Source organism: Saccopteryx leptura, chromosome 1 (genome assembly GCF_036850995.1).
Source record: "Saccopteryx leptura isolate mSacLep1 chromosome 1, mSacLep1_pri_phased_curated, whole genome shotgun sequence".
Taxonomy (NCBI): domain Eukaryota; kingdom Metazoa; phylum Chordata; class Mammalia; order Chiroptera; family Emballonuridae; genus Saccopteryx; species Saccopteryx leptura.
The window spans coordinates 312,371,228-312,390,958 of record NC_089503.1 but is presented as its reverse complement, the minus strand read 5'-3'; the positions used below and the strand labels follow the sequence as shown (position 1 = coordinate 312,390,958).

The window sequence follows — 19,731 nt, the reverse complement described above, 5'->3', positions numbered from 1 at the left end:
TGTTGCCCTTTTGATTTTTTTAAAATCTGATACTGAGCCTCTCCTCCCCCCACTCACACACCAATGGAGTCTCCTAAGCTATTTCTGTCAGTTTAATGATCCCCAGCTGTTGCTGTAGTTCTGACTGTTTTCACGGCTGGGAGAGAGAGAAGAGATACAGAATGAAGGGTCTTGCTTGTGTCCAGGATGTCAGACAAATTTAATGCATTTTTCTGAAACAACTAGGGTGTGGTTTCTTAGGAAGGGATGTTAATACTGGGGTGATTTGAAAATGCAGGAAGAGTGAAACCAAGTGACTATTGGAACATTTAAAAAATAAGCGATCTGCTGATAGGTGTGACACTATTTCACTCAAAATTACGCTAGAAAAATGTGGTATGTGGTAACTGGGTAATAGTTTGATCACTTTGCATTTCACTTTTATTTTAGCTTTGGAGCTGGAATGTCCCCTCCACCCAGAGTATGTGTTGAAGGAGCCAAACATCTAAATAAAAAGGAGGATTCTGTGATAGGAAAATATATGGAAATCATTCCTGAAATGGCCAGAAAAGGCATTGATTTCAATTCTGCTTTTAACTTATGCAGGTTTGTTTCGTAAAATTTTGTGCAAAACCTGCAGTAATGAAATGCTCTACTTGCAAATTCAACCACACAAACTTCAGGAAACAAAGTTACAGGTCTAACAACATGAACACCATTACAGTTACATGTACATTTACTTTTGAGATATCTTTACTAAACCTAGGGCGTAGGTATGGGAATTCTACAGTTAAATGGGCTTCTGTAGTTATAACTTTTTTTAAATGTATTTGATCTTGAGAATTTTAATCCTTCCAACAATTTTAGCTGATAGACATGTGGCTGCTAGACTTTCATACTTCATATGCAATGTGAAGTATAATTCAATGGATGTCATTCTTCTATAAAGAGAAGGGACTTTACTGTAGTCTTTTTTTTTAATTATTTATTCATTTTAGAGAAGAGAGAGAGAGGAGAGAGAGAGAGAGAGAGAGAAGGGAGGAGGAGCAGGAAGCATCAACTTCCATATGTGCGCTGACTGGGCAAGCCCGGGGTTTCGAACCGGCTACCTCAACACCCAGGTCTATGCTCGATCCACTGCACCACCACAGATCAGGCTTTACTGTAGTCTTTACCAAACTTTTATTTTAAAATATTTCTTTAATTTTTTTGAGACAAATAGATAAACTTTTATATCATCTAGTATTTAAGGGTGAGAAATTATTGTTTTTTTTTTCTTTAAATACCCACTAAGCACTTTACACATAGAAATTTGAAGAACTTCTAGATTGTTTGTGTGTGTGTGCTTGTGCACATGCGCACTTATGTATATTTAACCTACCTGGCCAATTTTCTAGTTTCTGATCATCTCTCTGCTCTCTAATCCAGGGGTCCCCAAACTTTTTACACAGGGGCCAGTTCACTGTCCCTCAGACCGTTGGAGGGCCGGACTATAAAAAAACTATGAACAAATCCCTATGCACATTGTACATATCTTATTTTAAAGTAAAAAAACAAAACGGGAACATACAATATTTAAAATAAAGAACAAGTAAATTTAAATCAACAAACTGACCAGTATTTCAGCGGGAACTATGGGCTTGCTTTTGGCTAATGAGATGGTCAATGTGCTCCTCTCACTGACCACCAATGAAAGAGGTGCCCTTTCTGGAAGTGCGACGGGGGCCTGATAAATGGCCTCAGGGGGCTGCATGTGGCCGCGGGCTGTAGTTTGGGGACCCCTGCTCTAATCCTTCCCCTCGAAAAAAGATTTTTATTTAATTTAAGATTTATTTTAATCAGAACTTACATTTTTATTTTTCTTAATGTAAGTTAAGACATTAATTTATGTCATTACTTACTACAAACACTGAAACTTAATTTCAAGAATAGCAAGAAACTAATTAGGAAAGCTATCAGGCGAGTTTGAAATACTTTACTAGGAAAAAACTTTCCAAGTATTTACAGAATTTATAATTCTGAGGATATAAGCTCTTCTCGTTATTTCAGTCATGATTCTACCATGCTATATGTTTTTCAAGTTCATATTATAAAGCTATAGAAAGAGTAAGAATACAGTTTTAAAGGAAATTTTTTTGTCACTCTGGCTTACTGTGGAGTAACTCCACTTTTCTAGGTTTTCAATCTGCTCACCTGTCACCTGTCCTCAACAAAGTTGGGTGTAAAATGTCAGTAGGAGTAATACCAGCAGAGAACAGCAAATGAGATTTAAGGCTGCCCATATTTTCTTGGCAGATGAACAGAACTGAGGCAGCTGGGAATAGTCTGATCCTGATGCCTTTGACTTTGGAGGGGATTGTTCAGATGGCCCTGCCAGTCTAAAGGAAACATACTCCCAGTTTATCTTCACCCCATTCAGACATTTGGTGCAAGTATATACATGTTATGCTCAGTCTCATACAGTGGAGTTAGTTTTTTGAGAATTGTTTTATAGATCCTCAGAATAGTGACGTATGAATCTGAAATGGCTGGCGGTTTGAGATCTCTCTGCTGCAGTTAAAGAAGGAAATTACTTCTTTTCCCCACTGGAGAGATGAGAAAGTACTCACAATGAAATGATGAGCCCCAGATTTTTGAGGATGTGGGAAAAAATTTGATTTATTTACTTAAATATTTATGTATAATTAATATTTTTGCTGTGATTCTGGCATTAAATGTGATATAGTAGAAAAAGCACAGACTTTAGTATCAAACCAATCTGTGTTTGAACTCTGGCTCTACCTCTTATTAGCTGTGTAAATAGTTACTTAATCTCTTTGAATCTCTGTTTCTTCATCTATGAAATCGAGCTAAGAAATAGTTCATATAGCTGTTGAGATGAAATGAGTCACTGAAGTAGTACACTTAACCCAGTGACTGCATAATGTAGGAGTTCAACATATTAAATTCCTCATTTTATATCTTAGTTTCCTTCTCAACACAAGCCTTTTCTCACCTCAGTGCCTGTGCATTTGCTATTTCTCCAGATTTTTTCATGGTTTATCGTATTATTTAGGTTTCTGCCTAAGAATCATCTATCTCCTCAGAAGGACCTTCCCTATGTACTCAGTCTGAAATTACCACCCTCAGTCACTGTATTCTCTTACTTCACTGTATTTTTCTTCACATAATGTACCATCAGAAATTATCATATATATAATTTCTTATGTTTTCCCATAAGCAAATGTGCTCTGTGAGGGCAGGGACCTCATCTGTTGTCCATTTTACTGCTCTATCACATAGCACAGTGCCTAGCACATAATAGGTGCATGAATGAGTGAATCAACCTAGAATCTCTCTAGTACCAGGGAAGAACCCCAGCAGAAGGCAGGGAGGAAGTTATACTAGGAAGTGGGTGTTCTCTTCCTTTTAAGTATGGCTACTTCTGCACTGAGAACCAAGTGGGAAGTAGGCCTGTGAAGTTCTCTTCTATCCTTCCAGACTGCTTCCTGTCTCTGGGAGGAGCTCCTCTAAATGACCTTTACATGTGACCACTATAACCTTGTTAGAGTCTCTTCCTTTTGGAATTTGAATATAAGGATTCTTTTCAGGTTGCAGAATTGTGAAATGTCATATACTGTTCACTTGAAGTCACTGGGATTTTCTCCTATTTAGTAAGTATATAGACTCTTTCAGCCACATCACATAGGTAGCACTATTAGTGTAGTGTATTTTTTAAATTTATTTTTAAGTGAGAGGAAGAGAGATACTGGGACAGACTCCTGCATGTGTCCCAGCTGGCCAGGATTCACCCCGCAATCCTTATCTGGAGCCAGATGCTCGAGGACTGAGCTATTTTTAAGTGCCTGAGGCTGACCACTTGGACCAACCAAGCTATCCTCAGCACCTGGGCTGCCACTCAAACCAGTTGAGCTACTGGCTGTCAAAGGGGAAGAGGGAGGGTGGGGAGAAAAGCAGATGGTCACACCTGGGACATCCATACTCTGGGCCAATGGTCTATCCACTGAACCACTGACCAGGGCTAGTGTAGTGTATTTTATTTTTCTTCTTTTTCAAGAGAGGGGAGGGAAGATAGAAAGACAGGTTCCTGCATGCACCCCAACCGGGATCCACCCAGCAACCCCCATCTTGGGCCGATGCTCTGCAATTGAACTATTTTTAGTGCCTGAAGTGGAAGCTCCATGGAGCCATTCTCAGTGCCCAGGTTCCTATGCGCTCAAACCAATTGAACTATGGCTGCGAGAGGAGAAGAGAGAGAGAGAGAGAGAGAGAGAGAGAGAGAGAGAGAAAGGGGTAGGAGTGGAGAAGCAGATGGTCGCTTCTCCTTTGTGCTTTGACTGAGAATCAAACCTGGGACATCCGCATGCCAGGTTGTTGCTCTACCACCGAGCCAACTGGTCAGGGCCCAGTGTAGTGTATTTTTTTTTTAATTTTTATTGATTTTGCCTGACCTGTGATGGCACAGTGGATAAAGTGTCGACCTGGAATGCTGAGGTCGCCGGTTCAAAACCTGCAATTGTCTGGTCAAGGTACATATGGGAGTTGATGCTTCTTGCTCCTCTCCCTTCTCTCTCTCTCTCTCTCTCTCTCTCTCCTCTCTCCTCTCTATAATGAATAAATAAAAAAAATCTTAAAAAAAAGAATTTCTGTCAAGTCTTTGCAATATTACATTATTATTTATTGTATATATTTATACCATAAATTATTTTCTAAATTGAATTTATTAAAAGGTCCATTCTTCATAATTAATCATTTATAGAAATTAAGCAGTAATTTCTTTCTGACCAAGACAAAGTAACATTTCAGTTTGAAAAAAAACCTGACCTTTGATATGTTTTAGTGACTGATTCATAAATCTTTCTGAAGAGAGAATCAAGTACATGGGTTATTTAAATAAACTTTACTTTTTGGAATAATTTTAGACTTACAAAAAAATCACACAAATAGTACAGAGAGTTCCCGTATACCATTCACCTGATTGCCCCTAATATTAGCATCTTATATAACCATGGTACATTTGTCAAAACTAAGAGATTAACATTGGTGCACTACTAAGTAAACTCCAAACTTTTATTTGGGTTTCATCTGTTTTCCCACTGATACCCTTTTTCTGTTCCAAGATCCATCCAGAACATCACATTGCATTTTAGCCATATGATTTTTTAGATGGTTGATCAGTAAGATCCCAGAGAGAATTCACTTTCCTTTTCTCGTTCTTTCCCCCCTTAGGTATTTTTATTATTATTATTATTATTATTATTATTAATCTTAAAACTGGATCTGCCTGACCTGTGGTGGCACAGTGGATAAAGCGTCGACCTGGAAATGCTGAGGTCGCTGGTTCAAAACCGTGGGCTTGCCTGGTCAAGGCACATATGGGAGTTGATATTTCCAGCTCCTCCCCCCTTCTCTCTCTCTGTCTCTCTCTCCTCTCTCTCCCTCTCTTGTCTCTCCTCTCTAAAAATGAATAAATAAAAAAAATAAAAAATAAATAAAACTGGATCTGAATTTCAGCAACTCCATCTTTCTCTAGCAATAGAGACCTTTCTGGGTCTTTTAACCACTATTTCCATATTGACATCTCAGAATTTCAGAAGCATATTTTCAATACTCGCAGTATATTTAATTTTCTTAATGAATGGGTAGCAACTCTTCTGCCTGTCGCTGAGTTTTGCTTTATACATACCAGGTTGTCTAGAGTCTGGGAAAAGAGCGTGCTTCCTCACTGACTACATGTTCCAGAACTTCTTTCAAAAGGAAACAGTTCTCTTTTTCTTTCTTTCTCTTTGCTCATCCCGCTCTTCCCCTCCCCTCCCCTTTCTTTCTCTTCCTTTCCTTTTCCTTTTCCTCTCTCTTTCCCTTGTCTTCTGATTTTTTCTAAGGTGGTTTTTGGTTTCCCCTTAAAGGTCAGTTCTATAAGTCTATTGTATTCACTTGGAACTTATAAAATATTTATATAATCAACTCAATATGCAATGCTTGCCCCTTTCCCCAGAAATCATAGTTTGACAGTAAACCCTTCTAGTTAAGGGTAGGGCTAATAGTAGAATACATCGGGCCTTTAAAATGCTGTTGTTTATGATAAAAGCACAAGCCTGAAATACATTTTTGATGCAGTGTACACTGTTCTAACCTATTCAGGCTAGTAAAAGAGAGAAAATTCCAGAGATGCTTTAGGTCAGGGTAAGGATCGAGAACTAGAGAGCAGGAGAAGCAACAGAAAGGAGGAAGGAAACACAGACATCTCTCCTCTCTTTTACATCTTTCTAGGTTCTATCAGGAAAGACCTGTTTGAGATTACAATAAGTAGGGGCCCAGAGTAGTGTTATTTCTTGGGAATGATATCAGGAAATTACTTGAGACTTTAATACAAACTGATCCTGCGGATAAAATATTTTTAAGGCCTACTTAATATATTCACATAGAAAGGATCTTGTTTCTCTTTTTTGTGACTTCCAGTGTTGGGCAGTATCATCACCTTTGCACCTAGAAAATAGATAACTATCTGAATTTTTATTTTTTTTAGGAAACAATAAAACAACATTTCTTTTTATTATTTATATACAATGTGTATCACACATAAGACCAGATGACTAAAATTTGGCAAGAACCCTTAGTAATAGGGCATGTGTGGCCCTGGCCGGTTGGCTCAGCGGTAGAGCGTCGGCCTGGCGTGCGGGGGACCCGGGTTCGATTCCCGGCCAGGGCACATAGGAGAAGCGCCCATTTGCTTCTCCACCCCCCCCACCCCCCCACCCCCCGTCTTTCCTCTCTGTCTCTCTCTTCCCCTCCCGCAGCCAAGGCTCCATTGGAGCAAAGATGGCCCGGGCGCTGGGGATGGCTCCTTGGCCTCTGCCCCAGGCGCTAGAGTGGCTCTGGTCGCGGCAGAGTGATGCCCCGGAGGGGCAGAGCATCGCCCCCTGGTGGGCAGAGCATCGCCCCTGGTGGGCGTGCCAGGTGGATCCCGGTCGGGCACATGCGGGAGTCTGTCTGACTGTCTCTCTCTGTTTCCAGCTTCAGAAAAATACAAAAAAAAAAAAAAAAATAGGGCATGTGTGTTAGCTAAAATTGAATTTTCCTATGACTTTTTTTTTTTTTTGCATTTTTCCAAAGCTGGAAACGGGGAGGCAGTCAGACAGACTCCCTCCCGCATGCGCTTGACCGGGATCCACCTGGTACGCCCACCAGGGGGCGATGCTCTGCCCCTCGGGGGCGTCGCTCTGTTGTAACCAGAACCATTCTAGCGCCTGAGGCAGAGGCCACAGAGCCATCCTCAGCACCCGGGCCATCTTTTGCTCCAATAGAGCCTTGGCTGCGGGAGGGGAAGAGAGAGACAGAGAGGAAGGAGAGAGGGAGAGGGAGGGGTAGAGAAGCAGATGGGCGCTTCTCCTGTGTGCCCTGGCCGGAATCGAACCCGGGATTCCTGCACACCAGGCTGACGCTCTACCACTGAGCCAACCGGCCAGAGCTCCTATGACTTTTGAAGTAAAAATCTTATGTTACAGATGTCAGCATTTTTCTTATAGCATTGTAATTACTCATTTGAGTCCCTTTTGTCTCATTAGACTTAAGAATTCTGCAAGGATGAGAACAATGTCTTATTCACATACATATCTCTAACACCCAGCCCTGGCTTTGAGAGTGCAAAAGATGTTTTAATGCATGAATTGAATTATGGGAACAGTCAGACTGCTTAGTAGGGATATGATGTCTGAGTATGTTTGTTTTTGTTTTTCACTCTTTTAAGTACTTATTTGATGGTTATTTCCTCCATGAAAATGTAAACTCTACTGAAGGCATCAGTTAAATCTCTCTGGTCACTACTACATCCGCAGCAGCAAGTAAAGTGTCTGGTGTGTATAATAGATCCTCGTATTTCTTAAATGAATACTTGAGGAGAGTTTTGACAAGGAACTAAGGAAGAACTGAATAAGGCATGGATACGAAGTGAATAGAGGTACTGACCAACTACTATGTGAACCCTAGAGCAACTAAACAAATAAGAGTAAAGAATAAATGAAACTGTGCCTTCTCTTACTTATTTTCATTCATCTTACCTGAGCACTCTGTTTTTTAAGGAGTCTTAGTATCTTATACTCGTGGTTTAAGTGTATAAAGTCTATAATCTTCATACAACTTCAGGGTGATTAGCTTTTTTGCAGACTGGCACCAGTCCATGGATGGGCAGTTGAAAACCACTGTCTTAAACAATTGACTATATTGCACTAAAGAGGAAATGTGAAGTTAATTATGATGGAATGTTAAAGGAGGAGAAACTATAGATTCCAGGGTCTGACCTCTCTAATACCCTTTGTTCTTTTCTTATAAAACACTAATCATAACTTGTACCTATTTATATGTGATTTGATGTCTGTTATCCCATTGGACTGAAAGCTTTATGTGAGCAGATATAGTAGGTGTGTATACCACCTATAGGGCCTGACAACATAGTACAGGCATACCTCAGGGATATTATGGTTCGGTTCCAGTTCACTGCAATAAAATGAGTATCACAGTAAAGGTAGTCATAATCTTTTTGCTGGTGGATAGTCTTTTCTTCAGTTGTGAAAAAAAAATGCAACATCTGTGAAACGCAGTAAAGCTAAGTGCAATGCAATGAGGTACACTGATAGGTGTCTAGTAAATATGTGTTAGATGGGTGGATGGAGAAGAACTCTCTCCCCATCAAGACTTCTAATCTCTGTTTTGGTGGTGATGCTGTAAAGTAACCCAGGCAACAGAACATCAGTTCTACCCTCTTTTGGAGGTACCCTTCACCTGCTTTTAACCATACATTCTAAGAATGAAACTAGTTAAGTGTTCAGAGAATAGTAGCTTTTGGTTCTGAGTGCTAGGTGGTGTGGTTTTACAATCCGGGTGTCACTAAGTGATTTTTCAGGTATGTAGGATAAACTAAAGTAGAAAATATACTAATAAAGTAGGTATAATTCACTGCTGCAAAAATGAATATTCTAATTATCAGCATTTTAAGCTTCATATAATGCTAAAATCCATTTTGTTTCTTCTCTGGTCTTACCAGGGAAGCTGCAGAGCTGGGCTTGAGAACACAGCACTTATTTTTGCTTTTGCTTTCCAGTTTTGATTGACCCAATGTATTTGGTGTGTCCAGTTCTTGGGCATTACCCTGTGAATGCCATCAACATTCTTCCATATTCTTACAGGGCAGAAATATGTGATGTTCATTCCTTTGCTTTGACTTCCCAAATAGCCAGTTATTCAAATAGCAATCAACTGTTGTTGTTTGAAACAGTTGGAAGACTGGATTATTTCCACTTTATGGTCTAATTTCTTTCTTTTTTTTTTTTTTATTCCAATCCTTTTCTGGTAGCCAACTCAGCTTATTTACTGTCCATCAGCTTTAAAGACAACTGTTCATCTATATATAGGCTGCTAGTACAGACCCTTTTAGAAACAGATGATGTATTAAATTTGTGGAATTCAATAGTAAAGACTCATGCTTTATACAAATAGGTATTTTTATTTAGTTTTTAGTTGACTTGGGAAGTGGAGAGTAAAACTAAATGTTGATGTATATGAAATAGAGAAATTTCATCGAATTCTTACTTTTTTGAATCTCCTTAGGTAATTCTTGGTGAAGGTGGATGTGCATTAAATGTATGGCCTCTGAAATACACTGCTTTGGGTACCTTTGGCAAGAAATACAGAACATAAGGCTCTTAATGTTATCTACTGAAACTGAGTTACTGAATAACTTCTTCTAAAATGAATAATTCCTAAGATCTGGAAACATAAAAGCATTTTATTTAGAGTGTATGGGGTTTACTACTTAGGGTTTTTTTTGTGTGTGACAGAGAGAGGGACAGATAGAGACAGATAGACAGGAGGAGAGAGAGATGAGAAGCAACTATTCTTCCTTGCGGCACCTTAGTTGTTCATTGATTGCTTTCTCATATGTGCTTTGACCGGGGAGATACAGCACAGCAAGTGACCCCTTGCTCAAGTCAGCGACTTTGGGTTCAAGCTGGTGAGCTGTGCTCAAATCATATGAGCCTGCGCTCAAGCCATTGACCTTGGGGTTTCGAACCTGGGTCCTCTGCATCCCAGTTCAACGCTCTATCCACTGCGCCACTGCCTGGTCAGGCTAGGTTTTTTTTTTATTTTTTATTCCTCCTTATAAAGATTGTTGAAGTTAGTAGGAGAGAGTTATGCAATATATAAAATAGAACATACTACCTGACTGGTAGTGGTACAGTGGATAGAGCGTCAGCCTGGGCTGCTGAGGTCCCAGATTTGAAACCCAGAGGTGGCTGGCTTGAGCCAAGGTCGCTGGCTTGAGCAGGGGTCACTGGCTCAGCTGGAGCTCCCAGTCAAGGCACATATGAGAAGCAATCAGTGTAAGATGCTGCAACTACAAGTTGATGCTTCTTCTCTCTCTCCCTTTTCCCACCCTCTCTTGGTAAAACAAACAAATAAACACAAACCAAAAAAATATACCTACAATCAAGTTGTAATACTCAAAGTAATACTGATATAGGGCAAATTCTGTTATTTGAATGAGGAACTTTATCAAATTTCAGATAATCATGGAATTTGGAGTTAATTGCTGAGAGGGACAAGAGGAATTTTCAAATAATGGAACTCTAATTTCATTTAGTTTTAGAGATTAAAAAGGTTTATTAGAGAAACTATTCTCTTTGAACTATAGCTATTAAGAAAATAAAGCTAAAAAAGATCTTTTCTTTGCTCTCCTTAAAAAACTGAATCATAGACTTTTTTTTTTTTTTTTTTTGCTTTCATGCAGCAAGAAGTTTTTCAGTCAAGAAGTTTGTGTAATATATTCATTATAGCCCTGTCTTTGTATAGTTCTTTTTAGAAGGGCTTCTGATTGATATTTTCAAAACTATTCTTGGCTAACAGCCATAGTTTTCATTAGTTATTGTTTCTTTAAGGTGTTCAGACTTACTGAATTGCATTAGCTTTCCCAATTTCCTGAAATCAGATTAATTTGTTATATTTTATCATTTTCTAATGGCTCATCTTACACTGGGCCTTAGAAACACTATATAAAATGACAAATATATATTTACCCTTCTTTCCTTCTTTATCTTGCCTGGTTCTTCTCTTTCTTTCTTCCAAGGAGACATATGGGATAGTTAGTATTACATGCCCACACTTCTGAAGTGTCACAGAGATCTGTATATGAATCCTAGTTCCAGCACTTTTGAGCTATGTGACCTAAGGCAAAATTTAAAAATTTTCAGTCTTTATTTTCTTCATTTATAAAATGGATATAATAATTGTGCCATACTCACAGGGCTTTATTTATTTTACAAGTTAAAAGCTAGTTAGTCACTTAACATAGGGCTGACTCAGCAACATTAAATGACTATTATTATTTGTATGTTATTATTATTGCTACTGATATATGGTTTAATTTATTCTGAAATCAAGTTCCTAGATTAATTTAAATTTGCCTTACTGGCCTTGGCCAGTTGCCTTAGTAGTAGAACGTAGACCCAGTGTGTGGAAGTCCCCAGTTCAATTCCCTGTTAGGACACACAGGAGAAGCAACCATCTGTTCCCCCATCCTTACCCCTCCCCCTTTCTCCCCCCTTGTCTCCCCACAGCCATGGCTCAGTTGATTTGAGCACATTGGCCCTAGGCGCTGAGAATGGCTCTGTGGAGCCTCCTCCTCAGGTGCTAAAAATAGCTCAGTTGTGAGATGGCTCCAAATGGGCTGTGCATCAGCCCCAGACAGGGGTTGCCAGGTGGATCTCAGTCAGGGAGCATGTGGGAGTCTGGCTCTGTATCTCTCCTACTCTCATTAAATTAGTTTTTCCTGAAGTTGATCGCTAAACTCCTTTGACCCTGGTTTGAACCATCTACTTTCCTCAGTCCCTTTGTCTCTCTTTCTCCAGCGAATGAACCCAGGTGATCACATTCCATGTCTTACTCAGCAGCACAGGTTTCCAGAAACTCTGGAGACCAGAGAGTAAGGAGCCTAGGGTCTGGAATCAGAATGCTTGGGTTCAAATTCTTTTATACCTCTTACTAGTGGGATAGCCTTAGATTAATTACTTAATTTTCCTGGGCCTCATTTTCCTTACCTGTAAAATAGGATTAAAATATCTCTCTTTCTCCATAAGGGGTTATGAAGATTAAATGAGTTAAAACATGAAAGTATGTAGAACAGTGTCTTGCGCATGGTCCTATAAATGTTAGTGACTAGTGTAGCTGTTGCTGTTTGTATCTGTTTTATTCTGCCAGGCTTTGTTTTTAACAGTGTTAATTTGTTTAAAAAGAAAACAAAAGAGAAAAAAGAGAGAAAGAAAAGAGCCAAACTGGTGGTGGCATAGTAGATAGAGCATCAACATGGGACACTGAGGTCCCACGTTCAAAACCCTGAGGTTGCTGGCTTGAGTGTGGGATTGACATGATCCCGTGGTCACTTGCTTGAGCCCAAAGGTCACTGGCTTGAGCAAGAGGGTCACTGGCTCAGCTCGGCTCCCCCCCCCCCCCCCCCCCGTCAAAGCAGGTATGAGAAGCAATCAGTGGACAACTAAAGTGCTACAACTATGAGTTTATGCTTCTCATCTCCCTCCTCTCTCTCCCTCCCGTCCCTCCCTTCCCTCCCTCCCCCCTCCATTTCTCTCTCCCTCTCCCCCCCATCCCCCCTTCCCCTCCCTCTCCCCCTCACCTCCCCTTTCCCCTCCCGTTCCCCTCCCTCTCCCTCTCCTTCTCCCTCTCTCTCTCCCTCTCTCCCCCTCTCTCCCCCTCTCTCTCCCCTTCCCTCCTTCCCTCCCTCCCTCCCTCCATCTCTCTCTCAAAAAAAAGAAATAATAATTATAATAAAAACCTCCTGATTTCTGACTGTGTGTATCATCATTTTGAGATCAAATTCAATTCAAGAAACAATTATTAAATGCCTATGGTGTATTAAGTGCTATGTGGGAGCATACATTAATAAGATATATTCCTTGCCCTGTAAGAGTTTATAAACTGTCAGGAGAGAGAAAATGCATTCAGAGGGTATTACGCAGGCAAAATAATACTATACTTTTTAGGTCAGATAAAAAGTAGCTTACGGGAGGAGTCCTTGACTAATCCTAAATGATGCGGTATGAGTTGGAAGGTCTGGTGACGTGAATAAAGAGTTGGGAAAGTACATGGTACTTGAGGAAGAGTACATTGGACATTGGATTGGGGTGACTTAGAATGGAAGAGACACAGCACGAGTAAGGCCACAAGCCAGTGAGCTATCCCTGAATTGTGGAAAACATGGTGCAGCACACCTGATAAAATAGGAGAGTTGAGGAGGGGAAGTTGGCTCAAAATTTTAAATATTAGTGTTGGGGAGGATAGTGATACCGTTAAAGAGAAAAAGAATAAGAAGTAGATTAGATTTTTGGGAGAAAGTCTACTTTGGGCTTGCATATCTACTTTGAGATTTAGTCAGGAGCCTAGTTATGATTCTTCCATTCTTGGAGGCCTTCTTAAAAACTGCTCTGTGGGTCTTGGCCAGGTAGCTCAATGGATAAAGCATTGACCCAGAACTCCAAGGGATTTTGACCCTCCAGTCAGGGCATGTACAAGAAACAATTAATGAATACAAACTAAATGGAACCACTAAGTGAAATAGTGAGTTTATCCCTCCCTCCCTCCCTCCCTCCCTCCCTCCCTCCCTCCCTCCCTCCCTCCCTCCCCCTTCTCATCCTTTCCTTCTCCTTCTCCTTCTCCTTCTCCATCTCTATTTTCCCACCTCACCCTTCTTTCTTTCTCTTTCTCTCTCTCTCTCTCTCAAATTAATGGAAAATTTCAAAATAAAACCGAAAAACTGCTCTGTGGATGGCAAGGGCAGATAATAGGGTAATATGATTCCAAATAGATGCAGGTCTCTCTCAGATGTGACTTGCAGGGACCTTATAATTGAAGACTTACCCATGTAAAGGACTGTCCTTGGCTCATGGGACTCTTCCAGCCCTCCTTTTTTGGACATTTTCTCCCCTGGCCTTTGAATGTAGGCCATAGCATCATCATTCTCATGGTGTGCAGTGATAATACCCTTTAGGTTTCATTTGAAATAGAGATAGATCATTGACTTTTAACTTTTAAAAAATCCCTAATAAGTTGTTTCATTAAGTGGTGTTGCCAGAGTGGAAATAGAAGCACCTGTCACCCTCCCCTAGGCCACTGTGCTTTGAATCATTTAGTTTAGTGGCCACTGTGCTTTGAATCATTTAGTTTAGTTGTTTTACCTTGACTGAAAAAGTGAAGAGGAAGAAGAAGAGTTATATCAATGGTAATACATTTTCTGGTTTAGAGAAATGCATTCCTTGATGAAAATAGGTATGATTTTTAGATACAAATGAGATGATTTTAGCAGTACTTCCTGATCTACATGAATAACTATGTAATTCAGTATACTTAACAGTGGTAAACATTGGCTACTGGGAAAGAAAGTGTGGAACATGTAGGAAGCTTTTTCTGCTGGATGGTGGTCCTCAGATTTTCTTTGAGTGAAGCATTTCTGTTTATTTAGCCTTAGGAGAAGGACTGTGTTGTAGGAAGTTTTGAGCAAGAGGCAAGAGTTTGGTACTTGGTGGATTTTTATCGCCCTGCAAGACCCTTCGCAACTTCCTCTCACCGCCCACAGCAGAATACGGAAACCCTGCTGTATCAGGCCACTTCTGCAATTACAGTCACAATTCAAGGGGATCCTTCTTTTATACTACACCCTTCTGTTTGGAGACTTTCTTTGCATTTGAAAATGTGTCTTTTGTGGTGGAATGCCCGACTGAACTTTCCTCTCTCCTCTCTCTTTGCTGCCCTGCAGTGCTGCAGTTGAAGCTCCAGCAGCGTCGGACACGGGAGGAACTGGTGAGCCAAGGGATCATGCCGCGTAAGTACCACTCTCTCTTCCAGCATTTGATTGACTTGCTTTTAGGACTTATTTTTGTGAACCCCAGTATACCACGGAAGGCATCTAACAGGAAACAGGGTCAACAGGTTTCATCTTCCAGTCTCTGCTTGTGTTTTTCCAAGTTCAGGGACTCTCCCTAATAGTGAAGATAACTGCCCTAATTGATCAAGTTCAGTGAAACAAACAGCAGTATGTTTATGGTGCCATTATTAGCTTTTGAATTGCACCTTTAAAAGGGCTTCTATGCCCTGTTACACTTCCCTTTATAGGAGGAGCAGATCTTGAGCTGGAGTGTTGTGAGGAAAGAACCCATTTTGTGCATATGATTCGCCTTAGTGTTCAGGTTTTTTTCGAAAGAGAAACCCTTTTTTATTTGGTATTTTGAATCAACTAGTTTTACTTAGAGTGAGATCCTTAGATACCCTAAGGCTGGCATAGGTGTGAGTGGACTTGAATGGAGACTTAGATGGGGTTGTTGCAGAGTTGGGCACAGTGGGTGCAGAACCGTATCACTCAGGGAGAAATGAAACTAACCTTAAAATATGTTAGAAGAATAAGAAAAATCTGCTTCTAATACTAACAGCATTACAAATTGAACGGAAGCTGGAGCCAGCAAGATTTTGTTCTTTCTGACATTTCTTTTTAAGTCATCAACAGTGAGCTTAGGCTCTCTTCCTTTCTTTTTTCTTTGTATGTTATTGCTACTTGGTACACCCTAATAAAGTTAAAAAAAAAGTCATACAACAACTCTAACTCCTAACTTTATAGTGGGAAAACTAATGTTTTTCACATTAACTCAATGCCTACTGACCTATTGCCACTGCATTTTCCTAATTCTCATTTATTCATGTATTCCTTCAAAATATTTGAGTACCTAGCATATGCCTGCAGATACAGCAAGATAAATTCAGCTCCTGCACTGAGGAGTTTTATATTTAGAAGAATACTGATAATAAACAAGGAGACAAGTGCTGTGAAGTAAATTAAGTGGTTGGTGTGTTAATAAGCAATAGGAATGATAAGGAGTCACATTGGATGAGATGGTCAAGAAAGGCCTCCCTGATTAGGAAATATTTGAGCTGCGATCTGAAGGATGAGATGGGGATAGCCATTCAGAAGTAGGAAGAATGCCCAGGGAGAAGGAAAAACAAGTATAAGGGTCTAGTTGTAGCAAAGAGCCTGGTGTGTTGAAAACCTCAAGGAAGTAACTGTGTGTGGGGTTTGTTAAGTAAGAAGAGAGTTAAGTGAGGGGCCAGTTGAGATTGGTAAGGTGAGGAGAGCCAGAATGAGGGCCTTAAAAACCACACAGAGGAGGTGGATTTTATTTTCAGTACAATGGGAAGTCCTTGAAGGCTTTTAAGCTAGTGAGAATGGGATTTGATTTATGTCATTGTAATAACAGGTCCATTTCTGAGAGAATCATATGAAGAGTATAAGGAGTCTGAGCTCTATTTCTTCCCTAAGCATCAGCAAGGGGACTTAAGTCTCAAAGTTCATCTTTTTGTTCACTACAATTAACTACCAAGCCATTTATCCATATTATGCTGTCTTATCTGGCCCTCCAGTGAAGAACTCACCACCCCAACCCTTATAAAGTGTCAGATAGAGCAGATGGCTTGTGCAGTAGATCAGTAATGTGATGAGGTAGGGCAGTGTTGTGCTTTACAAAACACTCCAGATCGGCCGATCTACAAACCTTTGTAGAGGAACAAGTTGCCAAGAGTCTCATCTGCTTGTCCCTTTCACCAAGGACATCACGTGTTTAGCAGTTACTTTGTTCTCAGGTTAGTCCTAGATGCTATAGAGATTAAAGAACTATGGTACCTGCCTTTAAGACATTAACAGTTTATTTGGGTAGCTAAAATTTGCTTATACACAAAACAAACAATTCAGTGCTGATTATTGGGATATTGGCTGTAATTATAGCACTAGTTCTGAAAGCATACTTATACTTTTCAGAATCTATCATATGTTCAGAATCAGGCCATGCAGAGGTGCCCTGCACTCTTATTTCTGTCTTTCATTTGATACCATGGGCTGTTGGAGATCACTTTAATAGGATTTATTGAATGCAGTCTCCTTGCTTGGTGTTCATGTTGTTAAGACAAATCATGCTTCAGTTATTGTAGTTATCTGCTTATCTGTTTGTGTCTCTTACTAGACTGTAAGCTCCTTGAGAAAGTCTTATTTCTATTTCTGTCCCTGATACCTGGCACTGAATGAATGAATGAATGAATGAAGACAGCCAGTTGTAAAGTGTGTGAGGTGTGTATGTTTGTGTGTATGACAGAAACAGATACCACTCTATTGAAAATTTGTTGGATTTCTAGGTATGGAATTTGAAACAACGCTCCTGTACTGTCAAGAGCCTAGGGTCTAGCCTGACCAGGTGGTGGCGCAGTAGATAGAGCATCGGACTGGGATGTAGAGGACCCAGGTTCGAGACCCCGAGGTCATCAGCTTGAGTGCGAGCTCACCTAGTTTGAGCAAGGCTCACCAGCTTGAGCCCAAGGTCGCTGGCTCGTGCAAGGGGTCACTCGGTCTGCTGTAGTCCCCCGGTCAAGGTACATAGGAGAAATCAATCAATGAACAACTAAGCAACCACAATGAAAAATTGATGTTTCTCATTTCTCTCCCTTCCTGTCTGTCCCTATCTGTCCCTCTCTCTGACTCTCTCTGTCTCTCCCACAAGAAAAAAAAAGCCTAGGTTCTAAAATGTTCTGATTATCTAATTTATACTTCAGGTTGTTCTCTGTATCTCTGAGGTGATACAATTTGCCTTTCCTATAGGAATAAAAATGATGTGTTTCTGTGAGAATATTGCATCTTCCCTTATAGCAACAGCCACATTTAGCTATGGACACAGTCTTGGTTTTCAGCTTTTCTAGAGAAGGAAGTACTTAGAAAATTCTTAGATTATGAGAGAAAATGTTGAGGCTAGGAAGAACTTCTGGTATGAAATTCCCTGCTCATCTATATACCTGATGATACCCAAGCAGGGTCCTGAGTTTCCAAAGATGAGGCTCATTTTTTGCCAGCCCCCAACACTGTGAATAACCCTGCTTCCTCAGCATAACCTTCTACCTGCTACCCTAATTCCCACTGTAATCTCCAACATCCTCTGCCTCCCAGACATCACCACCTGCCATCTTCCAACAACCTCTCCATATCTTTCAAAGAAAATATGAGCAGTGGTGGGGGCAAATCGTAAATGACCATCAAGTTATTGTTGGTTACTGGAGATTTGGAGACCTGAAAAGTGTCCACTTTTTTTTTTTCGTGTGTGTGTGTGTGTGACAGAGGGACACATAGGGACAGACAGACAGGAAGAGAGAGATGAGAAGCATCTATTCTTCATTGCAGCACCTTAGTTGTTCATTGATTGATTTCTCGTATGTGTCTTGACCGGGGGGCTACAGCAGACTGAGTGACCCTTTGCTCAAGCCAGTGATTTTGGGCTCAAGCTGGTGAGCTGTGCTCAAACCAGATGAGCCCATGCTCAAGCTGGCAACCTCAGGGTTTCGAACCTGGGTCCTCCGCGTCCCAGTCTGACGTTCTATCCACTGTGCCACCGCCTGATCAGGCTGAAGTGCCCACTTCTGTTCCCATCTTGCTGACCTGAGACATTTTTGAAAAGTGCCCCACCCTTTTTAAGATGAGAGGAGGGTAGCTAGTAAGGCAGACTCTCGCACATGCCCGACTGGGATCCACCTGGCAACCCCATCTGGAATGGATGCATGAGTTCCGAGCTATTTTTAGTGTCTGAGGGTGAGGTGCTCAGGCCAACCCAGCTATCCTCAGTGCCCAGGGCCCCGCTTGAACCAATTGAGCCACTGGCTGCAGGAGGAGGAGAGAAGCGGATGGTTGCTTCTCCTGTGTGCCCTGACCAGGAATCCAACCTGGAACATTCATACACCCAGCCAGTGCTCTATCCACTGAGCACCGGCCAGGGCCAAAAAGTGCCTTTTCATTTATGTTTGTTGTACAATTTAGGAAGTAGATGGGACCCTCAAGCTGGGAGAAAGGAGCAGTGTAGTCATGGCTATATTCTGTCTCATCATTCATGTGTTTACATATTTTATTTATTTATTTATTTTATTTTTCCGAAGTTAGAAGTAGGAAGACAGACAGACTCCCGCATATGCCCAACCGGAATCCACCCGGCATGCCCACTAGGGGTTGATGCTCAGCCCCTCTGGGGCGTTGCTTCACTGCAATCGGAACCATTCTAGTGCCTGAAGTGGGGGCCATGGAGCCATCCTCAGCACCTGGGCCAACTTTGCTCTCATGGAGCCTTGGCTGTGGGAGGGGAAGAGAGATATAAAGAGAAAGGAGAGGGGGAAGGGCAGAGAAGCAGATGGGCTCTTCTCCTGTGTGCCCTGGCCGGGAATTGAACCCGGGACTTCTACACACCAAGTCGGTGCTCTATCACTGAGCCTAACAGCCAAGGCCATGTTTACATCTTTTAGCAAATTCTTCTCATCCCAATCTTTTTTCCAGCTCTGGGAAGAAAAACCCACCCACCTTATTTCCTAGAATACTCATGCAGTTTGCATGTAGGACCTGCCTTCAGTTCTGACATCATATCTGTAGGACACAATGTTTTCAGTGGTGCTCTTGCCTTCAGGTTGGTCATGTTTCTGCATATTATTCAAAATTGGGATATGGCCTTTCCATAAAGTTCAGGGGATTGAAGAATCTCTCAATTCCTACACACTTCTCTCTGCTGCTTGATATGCTCTGTTTATGGCATCCAAACTATGGGATATAGAAGTTGGTTTTTGATGGAGTTTTAAACAGGATAATTTCCCAGAATCCCTCATTCTCATCATGTAAACTTATGTCTCATT

At 41.0% G+C, this 19,731-nt stretch overlaps 1 protein-coding gene across 4 annotated transcripts in view; it reads left to right on the top strand.

Annotated features, from left to right (window-relative positions):
- The window catches only part of MRTFA (myocardin related transcription factor A), a 128,458-nt gene that overhangs the window by 66,155 nt on the left and 42,572 nt on the right, over positions 1–19,731 (top strand). For all 4 annotated transcript variants that reach the window (XM_066358482.1, XM_066358481.1, XM_066358480.1 and 1 more), the window contains exon 2: positions 14,795–14,860. In XM_066358482.1, coding sequence (XP_066214579.1) covers positions 14,854–14,860 — 7 coding nt within the window. In that variant the 5' untranslated portion in view covers positions 14,795–14,853. The remainder of the gene's footprint in view (positions 1–14,794; positions 14,861–19,731) is intronic.